The 22,035-nt window shown below is 51.8% G+C and overlaps 3 protein-coding genes across 5 annotated transcripts; 2 read left to right on the forward strand and 1 right to left on the reverse strand.

The window, feature by feature from the left end:
* Positions 1-153: 153 nt before the first annotated feature.
* PDCD7 (programmed cell death 7) lies at positions 154-4,919 on the forward strand. Its single transcript, XM_080625985.1, has 5 exons — positions 154-919; positions 1,920-2,058; positions 2,622-2,858; positions 3,457-3,544; positions 4,147-4,919. Exons 1-5 carry the CDS (start codon positions 176-178, stop codon positions 4,262-4,264), a joined length of 1,326 nt encoding a protein of 441 aa, XP_080482111.1. The 5' UTR covers positions 154-175; the 3' UTR covers positions 4,265-4,919.
* A 141-nt stretch (positions 4,920-5,060) lies between these two features.
* On the forward strand, positions 5,061-17,409 carry UBAP1L (ubiquitin associated protein 1 like). 3 transcript variants are annotated; one of them, XR_013957714.1, is made up of 8 exons: positions 5,061-5,999; positions 6,377-6,454; positions 8,361-8,515; positions 10,193-10,936; positions 11,763-11,972; positions 14,956-15,057; positions 16,016-16,208; positions 16,396-16,416. XR_013957714.1 is itself a non-coding variant. In XM_080625986.1 (7 exons), exons 3-7 carry the CDS (start codon positions 8,384-8,386, stop codon positions 16,148-16,150), a joined length of 1,323 nt encoding a protein of 440 aa, XP_080482112.1. In that variant the 5' UTR covers positions 5,061-5,999; positions 6,377-6,454; positions 8,361-8,383; the 3' UTR covers positions 16,151-17,409. The 3 variants fall into 3 exon arrangements, 2 of the variants coding, with proteins under 2 accessions (XP_080482112.1, XP_080482113.1); XM_080625986.1 differs by having other exon boundaries at positions 16,016-17,409; XM_080625987.1 differs by having other exon boundaries at positions 8,364-8,515; positions 16,016-17,409.
* A 2,077-nt stretch (positions 17,410-19,486) lies between these two features.
* Positions 19,487-21,064, reverse strand: KBTBD13 (kelch repeat and BTB domain containing 13; the record flags this gene model as incomplete). The annotated part of the gene is made up of 1 exon (XM_080626566.1): positions 19,487-21,064. The coding sequence occupies exon 1, from the start codon at positions 20,867-20,869 to the stop codon at positions 19,487-19,489; it is 1,383 nt and encodes a 460-aa protein (XP_080482692.1). The 5' UTR covers positions 20,870-21,064.
* Between the last annotated feature and the right edge of the window lie 971 nt (positions 21,065-22,035).

The raw sequence follows: 22,035 nt of genomic DNA on the forward strand, positions 1-22,035 counted from the left end.
CATCCCTGACGCCAACCCCAGAAGGTTTAAAGTTTAAGGGTATTTGGAGGTTTTAAGTCTTTTTAAGTGATTAATAGATGAGAAAAACGCCGTGGAGGGTGGGGACGCGGAGGGACGGGTCCTCCGGGCCGCCAGGCGGCGCTGCGGTGCGGGTATAGCGGGTCGGGGCGGCAGCATGGCGCAGCCGCCTCCTTTCGGCGGGCGCTTCCCGCCGCCCTTCCGGGCCTTCGCCCCGCCGGTGGGGCCTTTCCCGCCTCCCGCCGCGTCGTTCCCCGGCCCCGCCGCCCGACCGGGGCCCTTCGCGGCGGCGGCGGCCGCTCCTGCGCCCTTCCTGCTTCCACCGCTGCCGCAGCCGGCCGGGCCCGAGGGCGAAGCGAGGCCGCGCTTCCCTCCGGCCGGCGGCCAGTTCTTCCCGGTGGCCCCGCCGTTCCCGCCGCGGCCGGTGGGTGACGAGGAGGCGGCGCAGCGGCAGCAGGACGAGCTATGGCTGTCGCAGTTCCTGGGCCGGCGCCAGGCCGCTCCCCCTCCGCCGCCGCCTCCCGCGGCCGCCAGCCCCAGCAGCGCCCGGGAGCTGGCGGTGGCGGCGCTGGGCCGGGTGGCGCGGCTGGTCGCGCTCTGCCGGGCCCTGCGGCAGCGGGAGGCCGAGGCAGACGAGGCGGGCTGGGCCCAGGTGCGGGAGGAGGCGGAGGAGACGCGGCAGGAGCTGCAGGAGGTCGTGCGACCCCTGAGGGAGCCCGGCTACCGGGAAGCGCTGCGGAGGAAGGTTGAGAGGGCGAGGAAGAGGAGGCAGCGGCTCCAGCGGAGGAAGCAGGAGGCCAGGGCGGCCAAGGAGGAGGAGAAGGCCCGGGCCGCCGAGCGGGAGGCTAAGATCGACCAGTGGAGAGCCAAATGCATCCAGGAGGTGGAGGAGAAGAACCGGGTACGGCTCCGAGCGGGCTCATCCTCGTCCCCCAGCTGTACCATGGCCTTACGGGGACTGCTGCGAGTCCCTCTGGGCTCAGGCAAGGTGGTGGAGCTGGGAGAGACCTGTTGGTCGTGGGCTCACAGCAGGGTTGTGTCTGCCGGCACCTGGATTTAGATCTGCCGTTCAGTAGGTGCCAGCTGGGTGCTGCATGGGTCCAGCTTGCTGGAGATGCGCAGTTTCCAAGGCCTGCAGCCCTGTTTCTTCATTGAAAGCCTTGAGCTTTGCCACACTCTTGTCCTAGGCCTTCACAGTTGGAATTTAACTGGGTTCTGAACTCTTGGTTGGGCGTGAAAGTCTTTCTGCTCCCAAGCCTGCCCTCACTGCTCACCCAGTTTATGGTGGTCAGTGCCATCCCAGTAACCATAACCCTTGCCTGCTGGCTTCATCCTGCAAAGCTTGTTTGCAAGCTTTTCACTATTACCTGGAAGTAAAATGGCCCCAAAGCATTAAAACCTTTAACAGTAGGCTTGCTGGGAAGTGCTGTTGGCACCTTTGTGTTGACTGGTGACTAAAGAGCTACCCTTCTGCTGGTGCTGGGTCTGCTGCTGGGGTGGCACAGACCAGCTCTTGGGGAAGGTTTTACGTTCAGTCTGTGGCACATTAATGGTGTTCAATTGCTGAGCTGTAGAATGAGGATGGTTTATATCTATGGTTAATGTTGTTCCTGACTTTGTGTGGTGAAAGGCTGATTATCTTGCTTTGTGAATTCAGTAGCCATTTGGCCTGAATTTAGGAGTTGCTCAGTATTCTTTCTTTGTTTCTTGAAGTCTGTCATGGTTTAGCTTTTCCATCAAAAGGTAAGGTTGGATGGGTGATTTCACTTGTTTCACTTGCTATGGCTGCGAAGTCACTGGGAAGTTACTGTTATATCCAGTGATCTGTTTGAAAGTACCATTTCATTCTTGTCTACGTGGGATATGTCACACATCATGTCTGGTTTTCTTCTCTTTCACAGGAACGAGAACTTAAGGCTGCTGCAGACAGTGTCTTGTCTGAAGTACGGAAGAAACAAGCAGACACCAAGAGGATGGTGGACATCCTGCGCGCATTGGAGAAGCTTCGGAAACTGAGGAAAGAGGCTGCTGCCAGGAAAGGTTAATGATGGGGTTTTTACCAAACTTCTAATTGCACACACAGGACATAAGCTGATGTGAGTGCCTGTGCTGACTGGCAAGGTGCAGCTTGAAAAAGCTGTTCATTAGTGATTTTAGTTACGTTGTTGTGCAATAGTTGTAAACTGCTGAAACTTAAACAGGGAAAGTTTAGATTGGATATAGGGAAGAAATTCTTTACTGTGAGGGTGGTGAGGCACTGGAATGGGTTGCCCAGGGAAGTTGTGAATGCTCCATCCCTGGCGGTGTTCAAGGCTGGGTTGGACAGAGCCTTGGGTGGCATGGTTTAGAGTGAGGTGTCCCTGCCCATGGCAGGGGGTTGGAAACAAATGATCTTAAGGTCCTTTCCAACCCAAACTATTCTATGATTCTATGAATTCAGTGGTTGTGTTCCTGTATTTCCAAGCTCTTTCCTTGTAGAAGAATTATGCCAGTAAGATGGTTGTTAGCAAGGTTGGGCTCGTGTTCCAGCTCCCCTCTCAAATCTGGTAAGAGAGAGCCCCTTCTCAACGTGAAAGTTCAAAATGAGTTCTCTTTGTGCTCAGGTGTTTGTCCGCCCCCCTCGGCAGACGAAGCTTTTGAAACTCAGGTGGAGAGTCTCAAAACGTTGCTCAAGAATCGCACAGAGCTATATGAAGCTGAGGAGAGAGCGTTAAGAGTTATGCTGGAGGGAGAACAGGAGGAGGAAAGGAAGAGAGAAATGGAAAAGAAGCAGAAGAAGGAAAGAGAAAAACTACTACAGCAGAAACTTGAAATGGATTCCAAGCTGTTTGGGGATCCAGGTAATTTCTGCATGCTATACTTGACATGGTTTTTTCCCACCACACCCCCACCCCATAGACACTGGTTTTAAAATGCAGGCACAAAGATGGTTAAGGAAGAAATCATCCACTGGAGTAAAATATGGTCCAAGGAAAGGATGGGATAAACACAGTGTGCTGTTATCACATGTGATGCTCCTCAGTGTAGACTGTGGCGTATTTCTAGACAATTTCATAATGTTTTGCAAGAAGAGGTTGTAGATTAAGCTAAAGTGAGACTAAACACAAGAGATTGAAGACTTCCAGCACCCAACAGATGCTTCAGTCTGGTGATTTGGTAAAGTGCGACTTGAGTAATCTGTAACGATTCAGTGGCCATATGTTCCCCTTGTTTAGAAGATGGAGACAGGAAAAGTACTGCTGGTCTTGACTTGCCTCTGACAGCTCTGATGAGGAGACATGCAAAACATGTAACTAGTCCTTTACAGATTACACAGGGATTTCATTTCAGGTTGTAGCTGGGGAGTAGCAAATGAGCAGGCAAATCTGGGGCTTCCAAGACTTACTAGAATCAGTCTTTCTGGTTTATTGAACAACTCCTGTGTTTGTGTTTTAACAGATGAATTTCCTCTAGCCCATCTACTGCAGCCCTTCCGAGACTATTACTTACAAGCTGAGCATTCTGTAGCAGCTCTAATCCAGATCAGGTAAAACCAAACAAACTCTATTTTATTATCAAGGGTGACAAGTATTGTTTGTTAAGATTGTAAAATTTATGGGCCCATCCCTCCAGGTTGGATGGGGCTCAAGGATCATCTGGTCCAACCTTTCTAGGCAAAGCATGACGTAGACTGGATGTCCCAGCACTCTGAACAGCCGAATCTTAAGTGTCCAATATTGAGGAGTCCACCACTTCCCTGGGGAGATTATTCCAATGGCTGGTTGTTCTCATGGCGAAAAATTTTCTTGTGTCCAGTCGGAATCCCCACAGGAGTAACTTGTGCCTGTTGTTGTTGTGCCCCATGTCTTTTCCACGTGACTCCTTGTGAAAGAGGAGTCTCCATCCTCTTTGTTAGCCACGCTTTAAATACCGGAACATGGGGATAAGGTCTCCCCTGAACCTTCTTTTCTCCAGGCTGAACAAACCCAGCTCTCAGCCTTTCCTGACATGGCAGGCTTCCCTGTCATAGAACAATTTACAGTGTTCCGTGTATTGATCCATATGGAAAGATACCTGTGTGGGTATATGATAAATCTTATACCAAACTCCTACCAGCTCTCCTCTGATCCAGTGCTCTCTCTGTTAAAGGCATGAATGGGATCAGTACTTGGTGCCAGCTGATCACCCTGAAGGAAGCAGCATCCCTCCAGGATGGGTTCTTCCGAGTCTCCCCACAAATGACACTTGGGCCACCGCTGTTCGATGACTCAGTAATAGATGATATTGGAGGAATGTTTCATTGTAATGGCACGTGCAGAGATGAGAGGGTCTGAAGAGGACGTCTCTCATCCTCTGTTTCAGTAGCGGGGTTCTGGAATGCTTTAACAAGTAGGAACTGGTTTTGCCACCTGACTCTGCAGGGAAATACCTGAGCAAGCCCAAAGCTGCTGGGCCTTGTGGTGTGGAATTACAATCCTGCTGCCAGTTTTTGCTAACAAATCTCAATAAAGAAACATTGCTGACAGGAGTATTTGTGCCAATATTAACATCCTATTTTTAGTGGCTTTTATCTTTACAAGCCTAAGTCCAGATGATGAAATCTCCAGAAATAAAGACTTCAGGGGAAAAAAGAAATCGTTAGAAAACATGTTTTTCTTCTTAAATAAAGCCTGTCAAGCTTCACTGTCAAAACAGTTCCTGTATTTTTGTGTGTAGAAACCAACCCATTACAAGCTTAAACAAATGGTGAAGTACAAACAGGACAGGGCTTTTCAAGCTTGATTAAAGAAGTTGTTGACATTTTACTTTTGTGGACTAAAACTGGTACCACAACATGGAAAGAATTCCTAGTCATGGTGAAATAGGTCAGACAGCCATGTGAATATATATGAATTCAGTGAGCAAGCCTCCTGGAAAACAAACAGTGAAATCTGGAGTCTAACCCACTGTAATTGGTTTTGCCTATATGGCTATTTTTGTATAGGGACAGCTCGTGTATAATATTTGATTTAAAAGTGCGGTTCTATTTTGTAAGTTGGATTTTGTACAGAATAAATAGAGGAAAATGGAATTTATGTTTTCTTGTTTGAAGTGTTTTTACTCCGAGGGAGAGATCTGATTTAGTACTTGGCATCAAATATGACTCCAGTGTGGAGGGAATTGCTGGCAAATGGTTTGTGTGAAGGAACTTCTCCCTCCTACAAGGTGACAGAGGCATCTGATTCCAAAGCCTTCCATATCCTGAACAATTTGCAGGCTCTATGGGTTTGGGGCCTTGCTGATCTATGCAGATTGTTGTGGCATCTTTCCAGAGCTGCAGTTGTTATTCTTGCTTAGGTCTAATATGTGGGCATGGATTTAATCTCTCCCTTACCCCTTTACATCACAACATTGTCTAATTCATGGAAGAGGCAACATGCAATTACCTAAATTCAACACTTGAGCTGTTAATAGTTTTCTGGCTGAAGCTTTGTATTGATTTCTATTGATACAAGCACACAAACTATGTGGTTTTGATAGAATTAATCTGGGTGCTGAAGTCTGCAGTGCATGCTCCCATGTGTGTCACCTACCTACAGCACTACAACATCCAGCTGACAAGTCCTCAGGTGGCAGGGGTTCTGATTTGCCTGTCTGTCCATCCTCAAATCCCTAATGTCACCTCCAGCATCTCGTTAATCCCAAACCCATGGCTGGGTCAGATCCTGAGCAGTCCCACCTGATGGAAAAACAGCAGTTCAAGTAGTGTGAAAACAGTTGCAGAGACAACTTCAGTTCAGGAAGCTCAGTGCCTGGATGATGCTCTGCTTAAACAGTTAGGCTCCTTATCCCAGCAGCGTGTCTGACGGGGCTAACCACTTAAGCTATGATAATCTTAAAACTGCCACAGTCAGATGCTTGCCTGACACTGCAAGATTTAAGGAGCTGAGCAGCAGATAAGCCAGCAGTACAGGAGCAGCCCTCTTCTGCCTGCAAGGAGAGCTCCATGACTTTGGCTGGAGGTAAGATAACTTCCTATTGCTAATACAGACAGGACTTGGAAACATCAGTGGGTGGTGTGTGTTTAGATGTAACACAAGCTTCCTGTGGTTTGTTCTACGTATTTGCTCTTGTCTAATGACATCTGCATTCAAATGTTTCATATTTTTAGTGAGGAAGATGTTGAAACCACAGATGGAAAAGGAATGTTGGAAATTTTAGCTCATAAAATACATGCAGACAGGGTATTCTTAAAAAACCCTTGTGTATTCAGATGTATGATTCAGATTGGTTCGGTATAATCTTTCTAACTATTTTCAAGTTTTAAAAACTAGTATAGCACAGAAAAACAGAGGGGTTGGCTCTGAGTTTCTGAGACTCTTGATGTTTTGTTTGCCAGCCCGTGTCTGACGTGAAGGTGAGCAGGGCTGGCGTGGAGCACCTGAGGTCAGAACCTTCGCAGGAGCTGCTTTCTGCTGTAAGTTGGTGTTTATGACTGACCCTCTTTTGTCTAGTGCTGTGTTCATTGTCATCACTCCGCACCTTAGCGTACTTCTGGTTTTGATATATAGTGGGTTTGGGAATTAACACTTGTAGGAGCTTTTCCTAAGGCACAGTGTTTATGCAGTGAAATACAGTGAGATATGGTACCATAACGTCTCTATCATGGCTTCAGACACATTCACTACCCATCTCCATCCCTTAAACTGGCATTTAAACCCAAGTAAAGCCGTTTTAGGTGATGGACAATGAGATACTCCTTTTTCTTCACACCTTTGTACCACACAGCTTTTAGGAGGAGCTGATTCACGGTGTGAACTGCAAGGAGGGTCTGTTCCTCTTGCAGGCAGGGGCTGCACAGCCATGCAGAGGAGCTGGAGCAAACTGGGGGACAGTGGCTTTGCTTACAAAGGTTTTCGTCATTGTCTTTGTCAGTGCTGACGTGGATTGTAACTTACCCTGAGCCCTCTTAGGCTGGGGAGCAGATGGTTTGGCTCCTAGCAGGCTCCCAGCACGTTGCCTGTGTCGCATGTGAGCAGCAGCACATGTGTGGGAGCCACAAAGCATGTTAAGGGGGGCTCTGCCTGCACACAGCCCTGGGTATTAAAGGCTCCTGGCGTAAGCAGGTGAATGCCAATTCTTGTAACTCTGGTAAGAGCAACTGAGTTGCACTGAGCAATTGTGCATGTTGCTGTTTGTGGTCTGGAAACTGTTTGTCAGTCCTTTGCTAGTATAAGAAACTACCCTGAATGCCATTTCCCATGATAGACCTTTGTTTTTGCAGTAAACAGGCAGCTTTTTCTCCCTTTCGTACATTCATCTGCTGCTTTTCTTTTCTATCCTCCTTGTCATAGAAGCCATTTCTTTTCAGAGGTAAGAAAACAATTGGTAAAAGCACTTAGAGACATCACACCGAGTATTGAGTGTGTGTCTTGGGGATGACTGTTGAGACTTCGGGATGAACAGGCACAGGCAGCAGGTACCAGGACTCAGGGGAAGGCTGACCAGCTCTTGCCAGTACCTAAAGGAAATCATTTTGCATGCTGTCATTGCTGGGAAGCTGGGGACTCAAAGTTTCGTGCAGCAGCTAATGGCTTTGTACTAAATCGAGATATTTATACAGAGCTAATGACTTCCTGCAGTAATATTTTCCATGCCACCACTTCCAGCTGATCAGAAATGTTTCTCTTTGGTGATCAAAAACAATTCACCACACTTACAATGAATAGATGGTTCTTAAAAGCTAATTGGGCTTTACAATGGCTTGTTTGATACCCCTCTGACCCCGGAGCTTGTCTGTGCCCCAGCCTCCTGGCCTGGCTCAGGGTAAGCTGCTGTGGCACTGGTGGGGATGTCCTCAGCCCGGCTCTGTGCTGATCTGTGTGACAGCTTAGCAGCACGTGGCCATGTGTGTGAGCTCTGCAAGCAAGGGTGTGCTCAGGTCACACAGAGAAAGGAGACCTGCAGGGTGTCTTGTGTCCTCCTTGGCTGTGGTTTCTGCCTCTGGAACTGGGAAAAGTGCTCGGTCTGTCCCTAGCTTGGGAAAGGGATCATGAGATGGGCAGTGGAGGGAGAGGGAGAGGCAGGAGGAGGGATGGAAAGCAGTGGTGGAAAACACTAAGGATCTCTTCCAAAGGAAGCTGAAAGCTTGGTCAGGTCCTGCTGGCTCAAGCTCAGAATAGCAAAGGTTAGTTCAGACAAATCTTCCCAGTATCAGTAATTAAAGGCATTGCACACCATGGTTTTTACTCAGGTGGCAGCATCTTTAAGGGCTGTTTTCCTTTTATCATTGTCACTTAACACAGCTCATCCTTCTCTCCTTCCACCCAACTTAGAAGGTGCTGGTCGTGCCTTTTACAGTTGTGTTTCATCCCTTCCTCCAGCAGACAGTAGTCAGGCGGCAGTGATGAGCTACCTGGATGAAGTTCCCTTCCGCAAGGCCTGGAGCCTGGACGGGGACTCAGGGGGAGAAATCACTTTAATCACTGCTCCGGCCATCGAGGTCCCCGACTGCACCGACATCCTCATGAGCACCATGGTGAGTGGCCTCTGCTTGCCTCCGTGCCTGGATTTGCTCCTGGGGGAATGCTCGAAGGGGTGTCAGTGGTGGTTTCATTTCCTTGTGAAAGGAGGGAATCCTCTCCTCCTAATTGATCTTCTGGTTTGCAGCAGGAGTGGGAGGAGGTGAGGATCATTTGCGCTGGGTGGGAGTGAGGAAGGGGTTGGTTTGAGGTTGTTTTTTCTTAACCATATCCAAGCAGAAGGATCTCATTAATGATACATATCGAATGTTTATTAATGAACATAACAGATAGAAGCAGGCAACACTACCTGAGCTGCAGCATAGAATCACAGAATGGCTTGGGTTGGAAGGAACCTGAATGCTCACCTGGTTCCAGCCCCATCCTATGGGCAGGAACACCTCCCACTAGACCTATCCTGTGGCATTTTGTGATCTTCCACATTGCTGAGTCCTAAACTGCTTTTGAATCTACGCTGTAACAATGTTGTGAGTGTTTAGCCTGAAGTAGTGTCACCCATAGATGGGGTCAGTGCACTTCACGTGGGAAGGTGATCTGAGTGATCCCAAACAGCCTCTGCTCTCATCACTGGTGATGGGTAAACCTCATATCTGGCTTTTCCCTAGCTCAGCCTTGCTCATCCCTCCCCCGAAAATGACACATCCCAAATCCACAGGATGTGTTTAACGTGGAGAGCCACCATGTTGTTCATTTTAATCAATTTTTCCAAAGGGAATTTCAGTGCACACACTTTTTGCCACCTGTGTAAAAGCAGGTGATGATCTGCATCCCCATGGACCATCCACCATTCCATCTTACCCTGGGAAACCTCCAGCTCCGGGTTTTTGCCTGGTTGGTGCTGGTGTGATCACACTGATGGCCTGGGCTGATCCTTCTGGAAGCACGTGGTGGTGTTTTCCTTGGGGAGGCTGGTTTGGATCCACAGCTAACAAGTGGCAGGGAGCAGTAAAAACAGCATTCCTGGGCTGTGAATGTACTTGCCTGCCCCTCTGGAGGAGACCTTGTTTGGAGAGCTCTGGGAGAGGCCAGGCTTGTTTGTCCCAGGAAAACCCTCTGATTTCAGTCTCAAACACATATTTTAAGCTGGACTATGTGGAAATGACAGCTCTGTCTGGGGACCAGCCGAGCCCCTGGCGCCATCGCAGACTCCCATGGCTTATCCTGCCTCTGCCCAAGGTGGCATCTCCTGCCTTGTTGGCTCCTGCGCCCCTATGGTTGAGGTGGCTCTGTCAGGTGTCATGGATGAGGTACACACACGAGCTCTGCCACTGTCCTTTAGCCTGTGGCTGGATGTGGTGCCTCTTGCAGCTGCCTGAAATTAGGATGCTCACATCTCCTGTCTGCACCCTCTGCCCTTCCACAGTAGATGAATGACACAAAACCACCTCCAAGCATAAACCACTTGGTTTATGAAATCACTTCCAGGTACAGCTCAAAATAGTAATAACCTTGTAGCCAGACTCTTTTCAAGCATAAATTTGAGGATTCCCTATAGCAATGAAGCTGATGCTGCCCAAACCTATAGCCCCAGTGCCCACAGCCAGCCCTGGTGCTCAAGGAGCCAGTATGGGAAGGATGCAGCCCTTAAGGTTCCCTGGTGAAGTGCATGGGTTGCTCTGTCTGCCTGGTCTGCATTCAGATGCCCTCACCATCCTCTTTTTGCTGTCCCACAGTACGACTTCTCACTGGAAAGAAAAGTGCTTTACTGGGTCGAGGTGGCCTCTCAGCAGCAAACCTCCCGCCATCGAGTCACCTCTGAAGTCGTCCCCACGGCTCCCCCATGCTGGCTGCTGCTGGTGGACCCTGCTGACCGCTATGGAGGGAGAGCACGGGACGGGCCCGTGCGGCGCAGCATCAGCCTGAGCGCTGCCGAGGACAGCCATGGGTCTGCCAAGGGCAGAGGTGCCTTGTCCGACACTGAGAGTGAGACCTGGTACTCGGAGGAGGATGAGTACTCGGAGGATGACGAGTACTCCTCGACCTCCTGGGAAGAGAACGACAAGGATGAAAAGAATTCCAGGAGGAGAAACGCTGGGAGAAGTGGGGCTCTGCGTCCTGGCTTTTACCAGACCAGGCCAAAGACATCACCCGGTTTGCTGGAGCCCTCACCGGAGAGCAGTGTCCACAGCACAGCCAGCCCGGTCCTGAACAAGCAGAAGAGATCCATGGTGATCTTTAACAACATGAAGAATGAGCTGGAAGCGGCCAGGAGGAAGCTGGCTGCTTTGGTGCACCCTTTGAACAGAGCTGCTGTGGAGAGCAGGGTCCCGGTGCCACAGGCTCTGCCCCAGCGTCCCCACACCAGCCGTGGTGTCAGATTCAGGCCAGCCCCAGATGCGTCCCGGCTGGGGCCCCTGGTGCCATCGCCTCCGTCTGCTCCGATCCCCCCCATCAAATGGCATAAACCCACGGTGCCGGTGAGGGGTTGTCTTCTGGTGCCCTTTGCTTGTTGCTCAGACAGGAGGGAGGTGGAGGGCATCAAATTGGTCCTGTTTGATGGGGTTTGGGCAGCAAAATGGAACCAAAATGCGGCTTTGGGAACACTGAATCCATTAGAAATTGCTGATAAGTTTTCGTAAGAAGTGAAGGAAAGGGCTTTTATTCCCTGGGTTTAAAGGAAAGGTTTCTGAGAGCTCTGTCCTAATGGAAACATCCCTGGTTTTCCCAACAAGCAAGGTGTCTTATTTCATTTTCATGTGGAGCACTAAATAATACAAAGTTAAATAAGGTTCCACATGCATCATGCTGAATACTAAAGCCTTAACCCCAGCAAGCACATGCGTGTGCAAGGTCATTTCTGTAGATGGCTTTGTGACAGAGACTGAATCTATCTGATAAACATCAAGGGCATAAATGGAGTGTCGGGAGCATCCCCCTGCCTGGGCTGCTGCATTGCCTGTCTGCAGGCAGCACTGCCTCTGCCTTGTCCATCAAGGACAAGCATGGCTTTTCTTGCTGGAGAGATGAGCAAGATTCCCAGGGAAAGGAAGTTGCTTTTTCTTGCTTTCTCCCGTGAACCCTCCCAAGTGCTGTTTTCTCTGATCTGTATCTGTAGCTGAGCCTGGATTTAATTAAATCCAGTCTCCTTTGATGCCCAAGGGGGTTTGTTCCATGTATGGGAATTTTCCTCTTCTGGAGAGAACAAGGTAACTGCTGGCATTCAGAAGCATTGCTTCAGCCTGGGTTTCTTAATGTAATTCTGTGAGCTGGAGCAAGAAGACCATGTGCTGTTTTCTCTTGCAGTCCCTCAGCCCCTACGCCTGCCTCCCCCCTGCCTCCGCGCCTGCACGACCCCCCAGCTCCTGCAGATCCCAACCGGATCCGGCCGCTGACCTGCTCTCAGCATTGAGCCAAGAGGAGCGAGACCTCATTGAGCCCGTGATAGCCTTGGGCTACCCCACCCACAAAGCCATCCTCACCCTCCAGAAGACTGGGAGGCAAAGCTTAAGTCAGGTTGGTGGAGCTGGCAGGAAGCAGAAAGCTTTGGGAAGGAACCCCCTGGTTTTCATGGAGAGAGGGATGGCTGTATCGCTTGGGGCTGGATGCTGACAGCCTTGGGTCTCTCACTTTGGTATTATCCTCAGCTGACAGGGTTTGCCGTGAGATCACACATTTGCACTTGTGCTGTAATAAAATGAGTTGCCCTCAGCTTTTCAGCGGCTGATAACAGCCGGGCAGCGTTATCTGCTCAATCTGCCGCATGGAGCCTCGTGTCCTTTTGAAGTGCAATTTTTGCCCCCGTATATGGAAACTTGTTGCACATAATTTTTTCCCGGCTGTTAGATCCATGTGATTATTGCCATGGCTCATCCTGTCAGCGGGATTGTGGGAATACCTCTGGGATTTCTCTGGGCTCTCTCCAAAACACAAGTTCCCTGCGTTGGAGCAAACCAGGGGCTCCATGCAGGCATCGAGGCTGGGTCCTGGCACTCTTTTCTTAAGCAACGTTCTATAATAACCTGTAATTTATTGACAATAGTTAACATACAACCTCTTCCTACCTCTGGTATCCGAGTACATCACTGTGCAGCATCCCGATTCCAAGTTCTCTGCTTGTCCAGTGGTCCACATGGGCTTGGAGCATTCATGTCATGAGGGATGCCACTGGCTTGGCAGGTTTGGGGCTGGACCTGCCCATCCCAGTGGAGCTTTTAATAGGGCTAAATTATCCAAGTAGCTCCTGCAGAGAGAGAAAGGGCTCGGTCACAGCTTAGAAAGAGGGATGTCCACCTGCTTGTCGTGCCAGAGAGCAGGAGCAGAGGTGTGAGCAGGCACAGCACCGAGCAACCATCTCCTGCTGTCGGGTGCCATCTCCTTCCCATTCTGCAGGGATCTGCCTGTGCTGTGTGGGCCAGCTCTATCCCATCTGGTCGGTGCATGAAGCTGCTCTGTGGCTGAGTCACTCTGCAGCTTCTGGCTCCTTCCCAAGTCCCCCCCGGGTTGACCAGGCCCCTGCTGGTGTTTCAGGCAATGGTTGCTGCAAGCTGAGGTGGGAAGGGAACCTTTATTTCTTCAATGCATGGAGGCTTCATCCAGGCAGAGGGAGATGGGCAGAGCCATGCAAAGGGATCTTGTAGCAACTGCTGGCTTCAGTATGAAGAATCAGTGCATCTTAGTGAGGATGGCAATAGGTACAGTCTGCTCCCTTCTGTACAAACACCAGGACTCCCATTCCCTTGGAGAAGAGATAAATGCACTGAAATACAAGGTCTGCCTTACAGCCTCTGCCTTCTTCACCATCAGTTCCCATCTTTCCCATTTATGCCCAATAGAGCCAAGATAAAGCATGAAGCCGAACCCTTCGTGTGTCTCTTACAAGTAACAGCTACCAAATTAGGCTAAACCTTCCTGGAAAGTGTTTCAACTCCAGTTAAAAACAAGAGCTGTGGGCGTTCTTCATTGCTTGGTGGTGTCAGGCAGGGTTTCAGTGTGTGACAATGACAGCTTCAACCGTGAAGATTGATTGTAGTACCCAGATGGTAGCTAAAACCTGCTCAGTTCCGTTGCAGTATCAAACCGGCAGAGCCCACCCTGGTGAAGAAGGCAGGTCTGCTGCCTCAAAGAGGCAATGCCTTCTCAGTCTTGGTGGAAGAACCTCTCTAAAAGGCTCAAGGAGCTGCCCCAACACACCAGAGGTTCATCATCTGCGATGTTATGGCCAAGAGCTAAACCAAAAGCGCATCACTGCATTTGAAGGCTTTGCTCTCCAGGGGTGCCTGAATGTCTGGGTGTTCTAAGGAGCCTCCTTGAGAGCTACAAGGGGAGAACGAGCTTTGAGAGGGCAGTGGCACTTCTTCCTCTTCCCCAGTGAGTGGTGGGGCCGGTTCCAGACCCAGGAGTTAGGAGGTCATAGTATTTAAAACCCTGGTTTTGTTTAGTCTGGAGGATATATATGTATATATAATGATAAAAGTCATTGAGTTGACAACAGCACCAGTTTCATGCTGGGTTTGAACATGCTGCCAGGACTGTCTGTGCTCTGCCATGAGCATGGCAAGTGGCTGTCCCTGCTGCAGTAGGGCAATACAATACAGCAGTGGTCTGGATTTGTAGTTAGTAGGGTAACAAGGAAAGCAGAACCAGGTTAGGAATGCCACGAGGAGGGAGGATCTCAGTTTTGAGTTAAAAAGCTGCTCCTTAAGGCTGACTCCTGACTCTGCTGTTCAGCCAAACCAGATCCACTCAGCATCTGAGGGACTTTTTTGGCTTTTCCATATGTTTTGTGATCTTTTACTGAATCTTTCTCCTTGGCTACGCAGTGCTGGGGAGGGTGAGGTCTGTGCTGGTGGATCTGGGGAGATATGAATCAGCTTCTCCTTGGATGAAGACAGCACGGCTTCAGGGAGACCCGAGGGATGTTTTTATTCCCCCTGCTATCGTATAGCTCATTTATTATTGCCTGTTCCATATGTTTTTGGACAGTGAATGATTTTCGTGGTATTTAAAAGATACTGCTGGGAATAGTGCTGTCAGCACTCCAAGAACAACGAGGAAAGCCAAAAATAACTGTTTACTTTCAGTAATGACACACATGGGTCTCCCCTGGGGTAGGTTTTGTGCTTGGACCCTGGAGTGAACCCCCTGGCTGCCTGAACCCTGGTGCATCAAAGGGATGCTGGGTTGGCTGAGGGTAGGCATCTCACAGGGACAGGTTCTGCTTCACCCTGCAGCCTGAGGCCGTCGCTTTGTACCTCAGATGGATCAGATGCTTGGTTTGCCCCTCATCCTCCCTCCTGCTCCCACCCTGTGAGAGGGGATGGACTGAGATGTTGTCTTCTCCCCTTGGGAGTCCTGCTGACAGAGCCACACAAGCAGGATGGTGGTGGCCCAGGTCCTCCCCATGAGTGTGCCCTGGGAGGTTACAAGGTGGGCTCCTGAATGCAGTCGCTCCCTGTGTCTGCAAGGTTGGGTTAACCCCGGTTGTCTTCTTCTGCAGTTCCTGAGCTACCTGAGCGCCTGTGACCGCCTGCTGAAGCAGGGCTACGAGGAAGGGCAGGTGGAAGAGGCCATGGAAATGTTCCAGTACTCGGAAAAGAAGGTCAGAGCGGGGCAGCCCAGCCCATTCCTTTGTGCTGTGTCCTCTGGGCTCGCTTTTCCAGCAGGCTGCACGCTCCTCTACACCTCCACTGCCCCTCATGCAGCCTCTGGGCAGGTCAGACCCATTGCCCACAGCAGACCCGCAGTGCAGCATCACCACAAGGAATCCCCAGGGAGGACACAGGACACTCGCTTCATTGCTCTTTTCCATCCATCCTCTCACCCCACTGTGCAAGCATGATGCTCACTCAACCCCCAAGCAGAGGATCCCTCACTCCAAGCCCACCAGCACCCACACTTGCTCCCTCCTTGCTCCCCTTTTGCATTCACCCCCCAAAGAGAACCACCATGGTGGCACACCAGGGGTTGTCTTCATCATCAGTCCCCTCCTGGGGGTAATGAAAGGGCCAGGAGGGGTAGAACTGCTTGAAGCATGGGCTGGTGGTGGCTGACATGATGCTGATGGCACATAGGATCGCAATCACTGCTCTCTAGGGCTGTGGCAGCGGGAGGGCGCCTGGGGCTTGGTGTCAGGCAGGGGGTTATTTATTGAGGACACGGCTCCGGGTGATGTTGTGGTGCTGGGGCCCAGCCTGAGCAAGGGGGGAGCAGGAAAAATGAATTCCAGCTTGTGCTCCTTGCCTTTACCCAGTCTCTGTAACACAGACAAACACTTGCATGGAATTTCTATTAAACTTTGTAAGGAATAAGTGAAGCCAGAGCCTGACTCCATTAACTATTTCTAATTTCAAAAGCTGATGTAAAGGCACATTTTTAAACGCTGGCAGTGGTATGTGTGCCCTCAGCCTGCTCTCAGTGTGCCCTTCACCGGTAATACAACCCGGCCAGGTCGCATGGCTGCAGCCTCATCACCCAGCCCTATTTCAGCTGTAAACTATGGTAAATCCAGCCTTAAACCTCATGATAACATCTCTCCTTTCTCTTCCTCCTTCCTCCAGGCAGCTGAATTCTTGCACCTGTTATCTCAGTTCAATGATATGGGTTTCCAGCAAAATGAAGTCAAAGAAGTTCTTCTGCTTTGTGGGAATCAGAGGGAGAAGGCGTTGGAGGAGCTCGTGATGAAAGCCCAGTGACCTGCACCCTGGATCCCAGCCACCGCTCCCCCTCAGTCTGGACCACATAAGGACTCGGGTGGGTCAGCACACGTTTACCTTTCTGCTGCTCCATGCCCCCCCCAGCACCATGGCTCATGGGCACAAACCTCTAAAGCACTGGCTGGTGTCCAGTCCCGGTTTATGGACGTCCACCATAAGCGTGTGTAGCACTGCACTAAGCCAAAGGCTTTCTAACAGGAGTGTTTATCTCTTCACCCACACAGCTCCCCCCTTGATCATCTCAGCTCTTCAGATTAGATGCAGTAAGATCCAAACTGCCTTCAGCTTAGGTTTTGCAAAACCCAAAGCACAGTTTTCTTCCTCCACCGGGATGATGGGTGTCGTGCTCTCAACTGCAATCCAATGTGGATGCTTGAAGGGTTCTATAAATCAACAGAAGATGCAGTTCTCATAAAAACAAGGCTCCTGAAGAAGCATTTATTGGTCCTGGCTTGGCAAGAGTCTCATCCACCTTAGCTGTGGTTTGATATTGTAATTGATACCCAGTCTGATCACATCAGCTTCTCTTTTAAACCAAGAACTTGAGAAAAAGACACAATTCAATGAGTATACAGAAAGAAACCAGGCTGCCCTTGCTCTACAAATACAGGAAGTTTATCCAGTGTGATGAAAAATGGCTTAGACAAGGGTTTGTGCTCAGGGAATTCCATAAAGTCAGAACAGAGAGACTGGGAACAGCTCGGCTGCCCTCGTGCTCTGCAGGAATCAGGAAAATTCAGGGGATGCTTCCCTAAACAGCGGCTCCAAATGAAGTTAAACACAAATGTCAGGATCAGGAAGTCTGGATGCCCAGGGGAATTCTTGTATGCAACTGAAGGGTGGAAAACGGGAGATTCAGGTCACCTCGTGGAATGTGTCTTGGCTTGGCACCGGAACAGTGGGCAGTGTTTTTACGTTAAGGCATATTGTTTTCCTGTGAATTAGATACAGATGTAATTGCATCGAGTAAAGGTGGTTGGAGGGGTTCTTCTTGTGTCTCCTGTGGAAATGCCAGCTGGCACAGCCTAGCAGGGGAAATCCTGAAGTAGTTGCATTAGTGCCATTTTCCCATTGTATCCTTCCAAACAACCTCCCAGCCCTCGAGCTGAAACACCATGTCCTTTCTCCCTTATCTCAAGGTAAGTGCAAACACCAGCAGGAGGGCACAGGCCTCCAGGGCTGCCTTCACCCGAGCCTGGATGCAGCAAGGAAATTTGGCATCCAGGTTGTGGGGGACTTGACCCATCCTTGGGTATCAAGGATGCTTTATACCTGCTCTTCTTTAATGGCGTTGAAAAGGAAGATGTGGCACCTTGTATGACCAAGGTTGATACTCGTGGGAGCTCCCAGGCTCTTCTTGGAGCTCCCAGCCCTGTTTTTCCTCCAGCTTTCCCTGGGTTATACAAGCTTTTATTTTTTATATGGCCCTTATAAGGCAGGTCCATTCTGAGGCAGCTTTTCCTTATGTTCATCCTTGCCAAGATGATGTCACCTTAAAAGAGGAACTTGCAAAAGGTTAAACTGTGATTAAAGAGATCACTTTGCCTCAAACTGAGATCTTTGGTGGGGTAAACACCATGAAGACTGAAAGGGGAAGATAATGGTGCCGTGGTGGTGCCAGTAATGTGTGACGTTGAGGGCTGAATTCCAACAACACGAGGCACATTTGCAGTTGTGCCCACTCACTGTGCAGCGGCTGAGCAGCTTTCCTTAGGGATTTGCTTGGTCCTGGCTCGTCGTTTTTACCCCATGCTTGCAGAGGTAAGGACCGTATCTTTTTGCTCCCTAAAATTACCTTGTGTTGCTTTCTATGTCATGGTTTGGATTGATGGATCCAACAAATGGGAGCATCCGTGCCATACTCAACAGTGCCTGCCAAGACCTGCTCTTTCCCCAGGTGCTACACTTACAACCTTTTGTTGGCAAATACCTTTGTAAACCCCTGCCCTGTCACGACAAACAGCGTGGAGGTGGGAGGTTGTCTCATCACTTGGTGCTGCTGGAGCTGGAATGATGCTGGTCTGGCCCAGTGGCAGAGGGCAAACGGGGACAAGGCACATCAAGGGGTTTCAGGCCGGGCATGGACCCGAGCTGGGGTTTTCCTGTTTGGTTTGGTTTGTGGTTGTGTTCGGTGGGGTTTGTTCTCAACTGAGGGAACTGCTTTGAAAGTGCTGAGAACTCGGCGAAGGTCAGAGCAGAGGTACTGAGGCATCCCAGCTGGTGTTCCCAACCGCTCCGTCTCTGCCGGGATGGCACAGGCAGCCCAAAGCCTGCCTCATGGATGGGAAACCAGCTGAGCCATGGTCTGGGTTTGCTGCTGCCCTGGTCCCCATGGGTCTCTCAGCAGTGCTGTGGTAGCAGAAGGGGGGTCTGTGTCCTCCAGCCATCCCCAGAGCTGGTCCTGAGGACGTCAGCACTGGGCAGTGGTACCTCATGGGAACTGTGGCATCGCCACGCAATGCTGGTGCTCTCTCCTCTCCTTCCCTTTGAGCATCCTCTGCATTTCCAAGGTTTCTTGTGTCCTCGAAAGACTGTGTCTGGGTTCAAAACGAGCACCGGCACTTGCCCCAGCCACCCCATTGTGTCTGTGCTGGGGCTGCAGCCGAGCCTGGAGGAGCCGATAGGTGGATAAAGGACTTTGGGTCCCCTCCCAAACCCCTCCGTGCATTAAGCACCAGTGCCCACAAAATCCTTTCCTTCACTTCCCCCTCTCCCCTCCTCCTCCAGGACCCCGCTGTGCCCGGGAGCAGCTGTGGAGATCTCCCCAGGGAGCAGGGGCTGTGTGGGAACCGCAGCTGAAAAAGCACTCAGTGGGCAGGAGCGGGCCCTGACGTGGGTCCCGTGAGGAGGTATTTCCTTCAGAAAGGGGGGGAGAAAAACCCCTACCCCAGCAGTAACGGCAAGCACAGGGGGGTTTAATAGCCTTCCTTTTAATTCCAGGATAGAAGGGATGATTTCCCAGGGGAGCGGAGCAGGTGGGATGCTGCTCACCTTCAGGATGCAGTCAGAATAAATAACCCCCATTGTCTGCATCTCTGTGGTATCCGTCCTCTGCAGAAGCCACGAAGCCCTGCACGTGGTTGGCTCGTGAGCCCACGTCTGGTAGGACTTCATGCACAGCCCATGCAGGGCAGGCAGCAGCTGCCTGCAGCCCCTTTCCCTCTGGTAGGGTCTAGCGTCACCTCTGAGGTCCAGAGAACCATCCCTGGACCTGAGCACGGCTCCGCAGAGGAGGAGAGGAGCCCTGGGGGAGCAGTGGGAGCAGAGCCGAGGCCACGTGCAAGGAGAGCATCGCGACGTGGGATGGGGGCTCACCTACGTCGCGATCTTGTGGTCGCGCCTCGGCAGCCGCAGGAGGAAGGTCTGCAGGGAGCCGCTGCGTGGGAAACCTGCCCGCTCCTTCTTGAACTTCCAGGTCCCCTCTTCCACGGAGTAGAGGAGCGTCAGCATCTTGTTGACGGTGTAGATGGTGTCACCCTTGATGACGGCGGTGAACAGGGCTCCTTTGTTGTTCATGAACTGCCCGGGCAGGGCGGTCCATTGCCGCGACGTCAGGTTGAAGCAGTCAATGACACAACGCAAGAAGTCGTCCGAGGGACCGTTGCGCATCACGTAGAGGTTGTCACGGTGGGCCACCATGCAGTGCCCGTAGCTCTGCTGCCGCTTGAGCTCCGTGATGGGAAGCCATGCGTCTTGCTGGGTCTGGTACTCATAGATGATGGTGGTGTCCAGCGGCTTCCACAAGCAAACGAAGATCTGCCCCAGGGCTTGGGCACAGGGCGCTGCTGAGCTGGGCTGGGGCAGGTCAGAGACGAACGTCCATGTGCTGGAGGCCAGGTCGTACCTCTCCACGGACTTCAGTGAGATCTTCTCGTACTCCCCACCGATGGCATAGAGGAAGCCCTCATGTGCCACCAGCCTGGCATCATAGCGCAGCTGATGGGGACTGGGGAACTCGCTCCATGTGTTGGTGTCAGCATCGTAGCAGAAGCTGCTCTCCACCACCTGCTTGCTGGCCCCGTGCACACCACCCACGATGTAGATCTTGTTATCCATGGTCGCCATGCCGGCTAGGAACGTGCTGGCGCTCAGCGGCAGGCAGGAGAGGGTCCTCCACGTGTTGGTCTCCTCGTCCAGGTAGCAGAGGGTCCTGGAGAGGTCCTCTAAGAACTCGAAGGTGGGTGTATGGGCTCCCACTGCCACGAAGGTGCTGGGCAGGAGGGACTCCACATAGGCCAGCAGGTCGGCAGGGAGGCAGTCCAGGTACTCCTCCAGCTCGGCGTAGCTGTCCCTGATGTAGAGCGCGGCGCAGTGGAAGAGGTCCAAGAGGCCGAATATGGCAGCGGCTTGGAAGAGCAGGATGCAGTTGTCGGAGTTGATGGAGTTGATCAAGAACTTGGCCAAGGGCTTCACCTGCAGGAAGGCGGCGCACTCGACCGCCTGGAAGGTCTCCTCGCTGCCGAGGACGGGCCTCTCGCCCGCCAGCACCCGCAGCATGGTGAAGAACCCGGCCGCGCTCAGCTCCCCCAGCCCGATCTCCTCCTGCGTGCTCTCCCTCATGCCCGAGCGGAACAGGGCACGGAAGTACTCACTGCTCTCCACCAGCAGCGCCTTCTCCACGCAGAACGACTGCTCCTCCACCCGGATACGCACGTGCTGCGGGGACCCTGCCTCCGAGCCTTCCTCCTCCGGGGTCATCCTCGCCCAGGCGTGGTGGGGCAGCACCCGATGCTCGCCTGGCGCAGCCCCCTCCTGCCTCCTTTGATGCCTTTGCTGCCTGCCCGGTGGCCGCCACGCCACTGCCCTGGAATATAAATACCTTCAGCTAAAGATAGCCGAGCTCGTGACCGGGGCCTTGCACAGGCATCCACCGCGCTCAGCTGCACAGCAGGGCTCTGGTGTCACCGGACAGCGCAGGATACGGCCGGGATGCCCGGCTCTGTCCCGGCTCATCCCATGGAGGATGCTCAGCAGCGCTGGCAGAGCCGGGTTTTGAGCTTCCCGCTCTCAGGCATCCTCCTTGTGATGCTCTAAAGGGGAGCCATAAACCAGCCTGTGCTTCATGTGGGGATCTGGAATGGGTAGGGGTTGTTCAGCCTGGAGAAGAGAAGGCTCCTTAAGGGGAAACCTTAGAGCAGCTCCAGGGCCTAAAGGGGCTGCAGGAAACCTGGAGAGGGGCTTGGGACAAGGGCCTGTAGGGACAGGCCAAGGGGAATGGCTTGAACCTGCCAGAGGGGAGACTGAGCTGAGCTCTTAGGCAGAAGCTCTTCCCTGTGAGGGTGCTGAGGCGCTGGCACAGGGTGCCCAGAGAAGCTGTGGCTGCCCCATCCCTGGCAGTGTTCAAGGCCAGGTTGGACACAGGGGCTTGGAGCAAGCTGCTCTAGTGGAAGGTGTCCCTGCCCGTGGCAGGGGTTGGAGCTGGATGAGCTTTAAGGTCCCTTCAACACAACCCATTCCATGATTCTATAACCTTATGGTGAGGAAACTGAAGCGCAGCAGCTCCTCCTCACCAAACCCAGTCTGGCTGCAGGCAGCGACAGCCCCTGCGACTCACACAGCCCTTGACAGCAAATACAAGTGTTATTTGTGGCTCATCACTCATTTGTGTGCTATTCACAGCTTTCCCTAGCTGGAAACCCCATTCCACCCCTGCCACAGGATGTGACGAGGGCCAGCAGCAGGGCTTACCGGGGGGGCTGCTCCCCAAGCCCCCCATCATCACCCATAGCCAGTGTTTAGTTCTGATGCATCATTTCAGCCCTGCTGAAGGTTTATTCTTTCCTCCCTGCTCAGCCCCTCATTCCAGCAGCCGGGAGCTCCTGGAGCACTGTGTGATATCAAAGCCATTGCCCAGGATCTGGCTC

This window comes from Psittacula echo, assembly GCF_963264785.1.
Source record: "Psittacula echo genome assembly, chromosome: 10".
Lineage (NCBI taxonomy): Eukaryota > Metazoa > Chordata > Aves > Psittaciformes > Psittacidae > Psittacula > Psittacula echo.